Genomic DNA, 6,661 nt, shown 5'->3' on the forward strand with positions numbered 1-6,661 from the left:
ATTGAGCATTAAGACCTGCAGAGTGAACGTAGCCTTAAGCTGGTTTTATGGTCTTTCAAAGGGAGTGTGTCACTATCTGCTCCACCAGCACTGCACATCTGCCTGCAGTGAGCTCTGTTGCCAGATAGAGGCAGTGTACAGTGTATTTGACACAACCAGTTAGGTTCGTTTCAAATAAAAGGAACCCTGCATAATCCAGCATTAAAGAGAGGGAAGCCATACAATGTGATTTTCTGTGGGAACTTTCACATATCTCTCTTCCTCTGTCTGACTGTGGGTGGGCAGCTACTAACCAGTCTCTTTCAGTGGTAAGGCAGAGCTTCTGGAGACTTCAGGCACACCTGTTGCCCATCACCAGTTTGTACTAAGCCCAGCTTCCACTCTCACTTATTTTCCACTGTCACCCTGCGAGCCTCCTCCCCTGCCTCAGGCGTGGAAGATGTGAAGAAAAATACTTTTGTACCTTACCGGCTGGAAAGAAAAACACACTGCATTAACCTCTGTGGAGGTGGTGCTCAGGTTGATCCTCTTCAATCAACCTTTAAGCTCAAGAGAAAAATCTTAGTTGGTTGCTTGTTCAATTACCCTGTCAGGGACCAAGCAGTAAAGCATAAAGGACACAGGTATACTTAGGCTACGTCCACAAGTACCCGGGTATTTTTGAAAACGCAGATTTTTCTATGCGTTTGCACCTTTCGTCCACACGTAAACGGCGTTTTTGGTCACTGAAAACGGAGATTTCTAAAAACGCCTGCCAGGGTGGATATTTTCAAAAACTCAGTTTTTTGCATTTACGTGTGGACAGAAAAACGGAGAAAACGCAGCGTCAAAGGTGTGCGCATTTTTTGACGTCACACTGTGCGCCACGTTATTGTTTCGGTGAAATGAATTTCTACAATACTGTTAATTCTACTCTCTGCAGTGTTTACATGCTTACACATACACACAGTTACTGTCCGTCCACACAGACGACTCGGTTCTGCTTCTATGCCCCAGCTTTGTTTACTTTTTCCCACCGAGGCTTCTAGACTTCTGATTGGCCAACATTTCTGCACGGTTAGGACTACATCGCCACCTGTTGGTTTGGCATGTTCATAGCAGCGTTTTCTTTCATTTCTGCCTTTATGTGTGGACGGGATTATTTTTTAAAACGAAAACGGAAAATCTCAGTTTTCAAAAATACCCGTGTACGTGTGGACGTAGCCTTAATTAAAAAATATATTTAACAAATCCAAAAAACTTAAACAGGCAGACCACTAAAAGAGGTCAACTTAACAAACTTAACTCAAAATAACAATGAAATCTCAAACAAACATAAGACAAACTTACGGAGCCCTGCAGGGAGACGGACTTTTGCAAGATCTCGCAAAACAAAGTGGGGATCTCGCAAAGGTTTGCGAGATCTCGAGTTTGTTTTGCGAGATCTGGCAAAACGTTTGCCAGATCTCGCAAAAGTCCGTCTTAATTTTTTTTTCTCCCATGTCCGTACAAACTGACCTGCTGAAAGGACACAGGGAGAACTTAAATACTGGTTTAGCTAAAGCAAATGTGATATCCTAAGACCAAGGAACCACGGAGACCATGTTTAGCTCACAGTTGCTTCTTTATTAAGAGAACCGGGGCATGCGCCCCCACAGACTGAAAGCTCCCCAACCACTGTTGCCCCCTGGTGGACAAATCCTTGCCACAACATAACATTCCTCCCCCCTTAAACTGGAACTACTCTGTAGTTTTAATCACTACAGAAAATACCCATAACCAAAAACTTCACCTTTATAAAAAAAATGCAACAACCCCGTCCCCAGCCTTTATTGAAATTTCACTCCGGAATAGTGAACCTTTAGTCCAACAGTCTTAGGTTAACCTATAACAGTTCACCGTAATCACGGCACAAAGTCTCTCAGGTGCTCCGGCTTTCTCTTGGTCCTTTGCGATCGCCGTAACCCAGTGGCAGGTGATTCCAGCGAATCACTACTCTCCATATGTGGCTTCACCACTGGTGTAACTTGCACCTCTATGTGTCTCTCATCCTCGTCTCCTGTCTCAGCGCTGATGTTTGGGGCTGCCTTTGGGGGCTCGCCTGGGTGGCCTTCAGGCATTCCTGCTGCCAGGCACGGCTCCAGGCGGGCAAACAGCTGATCGACGTGACGCCTCACCACTGTCCCATTGCCCAGCATCACCAAGTAGGAAACAGGCCCCGTCATCTCCTGTATAAGTCCTGGTATCCATTTGGGTCCTCTGCCATAGTTTCTGGTATATACTGTGTCCCCAATAACAAACATGCGTTCCTTGGCATGTCTATCATGATACCGTCTTTGGCTATCTTGTTTTGCTGTCACTTTTTGTTTCAAGTCAGGGTGTATGAGATCAAGAGTACACCTCAACTTCCGGCCCATCATCAACTCAGCGGGAGACTTCCCTGTTGTGGACTGTGGTGTGATTCTGTAACTAAACAGAGCCCTGTTTAACTTGGTTGCCAGTGTGTCTCCAGTACTCTTTTTCATGAGTTCTTTGAACGTTTGCACTGCTCTTTCTGCTAACCCATTGGAGGCGGGGTGATATGGAGCGGAGGTGACGTGAGTGATTCCGTTCTTTGCCATGAACTCTTTAGTTTGTGCACTTACAAAACACTGGGCATTATCTGAGACCACCATCTCAGGAAGGCCGTGCGTGCTGAAACAATTTCTCAGGCAGTCTATGGTTGCAGCTGCTGTAGCGGATGGAACTGTATACACATCTAACCATTTGGAGTGGGCGTCCACTATTACTAAGAACATTTTACCCAAAAACGGGCCAGCATAATCGATATGTATCCTTCTCCAGGGCTTTTCTGGCCACTCCCAGGGGTGTAGCGGTGCCTCTTGTGGCCTGTGTCTATGTTCTTGACATGTACTGCAGGACCTCACCTTGTCTTCAATGTCATTCTCCATATGCGGCCACCACATGTAGCTTCTGGCCAGGCCCTTCATGCGGCTCATTCCTGGGTGTGACTGATGTAGCTGTTCCAAAAGGGGGCGTCGACCTCGTTCTGGTATCACCACCCTCGCCCCCCACAGCACACACCCATCCTGCACACTCAGCTCCTGTTGTCTCTGTCTGTAGGGCTGAAAATTAGGATGCTGCGTAGTGGGCCATCCTCTCATAGCATACTCACGCACTCTGGAGAGTATGGGATCTTTGGTTGTCCATCTTTGCAGCTGCTCAGATGTCATCACGCCCTCCTGGTCCTGATCTACCATCAACACTTGGTCCTCAGCTGCCACCTCTTTAGGGAGGTTCTCTGGAAGAGGGAGACGACTCAGACCATCACCATTACTGTTATTTTTGCCTTCTCTGTATTTAATGACATACTCATAGGCTCTTAATAACACTGCCCATCGCATGATCCTCTGTGACGCCATCTGAGGGACGGCCTTCAACTCATGGAACAAACTTATCAATGGCTTATGATCCGTGATAATCATGAACTTCCTGCCGTACAGGTACTTATGAAAATACTGTACACCAAATATCACAGCCAATCCTTCTTTATCCAGCTGTGAGTAGTTCTTTTCTGCTGCATTCAGGGTACGCGATGCAAACCCAATGGGTTTTTCCTGACCATCTGGCATGCGGTGAGCTAGTACTGCTCCCACTCCATAGGGGGACGCATCGCAAGAAAGAATTAAATCCTTTTGCTCATCATAGTGTACCAATACACTGCTTGACTGCAACAGTTCCTTTGATTTGCCGAAAACCTTCTCCTGTGCTGGTCCCCAACACCATGGTTCCCCCTTTCTCAGAAGCTTGTGCAGTGGGGCCAACAGTGTGGACAAGTTTGGCAAGAACTTATTATAGAAGTTCAACAACCCCAAATAAGCTTTGAGCTCTGTCACTGATTTTGGGGGTGGCGCCTCCTGCACTGCTTTCACTTTTGCCGGCACTGGATGTAAACCGGTCTTATCCACCCGATGTCCTAAAAATGTCACTTCCTTCTCCATGAATTGACATTTGCTCCTTTTTAAGCGCAGGCCCGCCTCCTCCAAGCGCTGCAGCACTCCCTCCAGTGTTTGAAGATGTTCTTTGTCATTCTTTCCCGTCAGGATGATGTCATCCAGATACACTGCGACATTGGTCAGACCTTGCAACACACTCTCCATGGTGCGCTGAAAAATGGCAGGACTTGAACTCACACCAAATGGCAACCTGGTGTATGTAAACAAACCCTTGTGTGTGTTCACTGTGACATACTTTCTAGATTCCTCATCAAGTACAACCTGTTGATATGCGTGACTCATATCTAACTTGGTGTATTTTTCTCCTCCCGCCAGCCCCGCTATCATGTCCTCCATTCGCGGAATGGGGTATTGTTCTACAGGCGACACCTTGTTAACAGTCAGTTTGTAGTCACCACAAATTCTGGCGCTGGAGTCTGGCTTTAGTATGGGTACAATGGGTGCGGCCCACTCTGAGAATTTCACTGGTTGGATGATTTTCTCCTCCAACAGTCTCTCCAGTTCCTGCTCCACTTTCTTTTTCATAGCAAACGGAACTGATCGGGGCTTATAGAAGCACGGTTTAGCATCCTTAGCTACATGTATCTTTGCCGCAAACCCCTTCAGCGTTCCCAACTCATCCTTAAACACTGTTTCATGTCTGGCCAGTATCCGCTGTAAGGCATCCTCTCCGCCTTCGATCTTATGTACAGGTTGCCAGTCTAATTGGAGGGCCTTAATCCATCCCCGACCCATCAAACTAGTTCCAGCCCCTTCAACCACCACCACATCCAATGTTTTCTTACTGTCTCTGAATTCCACCTGCACTTGGGCTGCTCCCCACACGGGTACCTTGTGGCCTCCATACGTTCTCAGTTTGATTCCACACTTGCTTACTTTGGGCGCCTTACTGCCTTCAAAAAGTTTTTTAAATGACTCCTTCGACATGATAGTGTAACCACAGCCTGTGTCTACTTCAAATGTCACATTCTGTCCATTTACTTTTAGCTTCTGTCTGATGGGTTCTTCCCTTGGGATGCTAATCTCCTCATGCACATTATACATAGTCACACTTGCCTTTATGTGGTGCATTTCAGCTCCTTCTTCCTCACTCTCCACATTCTCCTCTTCCAAGAAATGGGCTTGTTTACCTTGTCTGCCACGCCCTCCTTTTTGTTCCATTTTCATTCGGCAAACCCTTTTTATGTGTCCCACCTTTCCACAGTTGTGGCATTTTTCTGAAACAAACCTGCAGTCCTTGGCCACATGATTTAGTCCTCCACATCTGTAGCACTTCCTGACAACCTGTTGTGACGTCGAGCCGCCGTCCTCCATCTTGTTCACGGCTCCTAATCCTTTAGTGAATCGCGACTGTTCTGTCATGCTCTTCAAATCCACAATGTCTCTGTTAGCAGCCTCCATTGCTTGAGCAAACTTCAGCGCCTTTTCAAATGTTAGCGAATCCTCTGCTAACAATCTGCGCTGTATTCTGTCGTCGCTTATTCCACATACTAAACGATCCCGCAGCATCACCGTCAGGGAGTCACCAAAGTTACAGTCCTGTGCGAGCTTCCTCAGCTCCGCTACATAATCGCCCACACTTTCCTCCGGCCTTCTATTCCGTGTGTTAAACTTCCACCGCTGCACAATTTCACTCGGCTTAGGGTGAAAATGATTGTTCAACAATCCCACCAACTCAGCATAAGAACGATCCCCTGGCTTGACCGGACTGAGTAGGTTCCTAATCAGGGCATAGGTCTGTGCGCCCACGCAACTCAACAGTACCGCTCGCTTCTTCTCCTCCTCCTTAATATCATTCGCCACAAAGAAGTAATCCAAAATCTCACAATATTCCTCCCAGGATTGCAGCTCGCTGTCGAACGGTGCCACCGAGCCCAAAGTGGTAGCCATTATTCCACACTGAGGGTTACGCTCCACTTCCCACAGATGCTAGCGCTGTACCACTTGCCAACCTCAGTTCATAAGTCACTTAGCACGGTGTAACTTCACAGCAAAACCTGGCTTTTACCCTCGTCGCCATATGTGATATCCTAAGACCAAGGAACCACGGAGACCATGTTTAGCTCACAGTTGCTTCTTTATTAAGAGAACCGGGGCATGCGCCCCCACAGACTGAAAGCTCCCCAACCACTGTTGCCCCCTGGTGGACAAATCCTTGCCACAACATAACAGCAAATGACACACACGGGGCAAACAAAATGGCTGCCATAACCAACTAATACAAAACAACTAAACAAACGTGAAACACCGCCCCCTAGAGAAGCATGTGGTTTCATCCAGTTAGGCTGCCAGTGGTACTTCAGCTCAACAGCAATAAGGGAATACGTAGTTTATTCCAAGAAGATATCGTCTCTCTCCCATATATAATATCTTATTGGAACCGATTTGTTCCAGATATCAAGCGGAAGACAGTCTGGATGGTCCCCCATAAATATTTGATTGTAAATAAGGTGAAAGAAGTCTCATTTAAAATTCTACATAAATGTTATCCAGCCAGTCACTACATGGTCAAATTTAAAAGGGACATAAATACTAATTGTACTTTCTGTGGGGATCATCCAGAAACTGTGACACATCTTTTTTGGTACTGTTCTTTTACACAGAGATTCTGGAAGGAATTTAGCAGGTTTGTTATTGTCCATATTTTAAGGGAGTTTTCTTTACGA

At 46.5% G+C, this 6,661-nt stretch overlaps 1 protein-coding gene across 1 annotated transcript; it reads right to left on the minus strand.

Moving 5' to 3' along the window:
* Positions 1–1,550: 1,550 nt before the first annotated feature.
* LOC113029883 (uncharacterized protein K02A2.6-like) lies at positions 1,551–6,159 on the minus strand. The gene has a single exon (XM_026180908.1). The coding sequence runs from the start codon at positions 5,883–5,885 to the stop codon at positions 1,884–1,886; it is 4,002 nt and encodes a 1,333-aa protein (XP_026036693.1). The 5' UTR covers positions 5,886–6,159; the 3' UTR covers positions 1,551–1,883.
* Between the last annotated feature and the right edge of the window lie 502 nt (positions 6,160–6,661).

The sequence above is a fragment of the Astatotilapia calliptera genome, chromosome 2 (assembly GCF_900246225.1).
Source record: "Astatotilapia calliptera chromosome 2, fAstCal1.2, whole genome shotgun sequence".
Lineage (NCBI taxonomy): Eukaryota > Metazoa > Chordata > Actinopteri > Cichliformes > Cichlidae > Astatotilapia > Astatotilapia calliptera.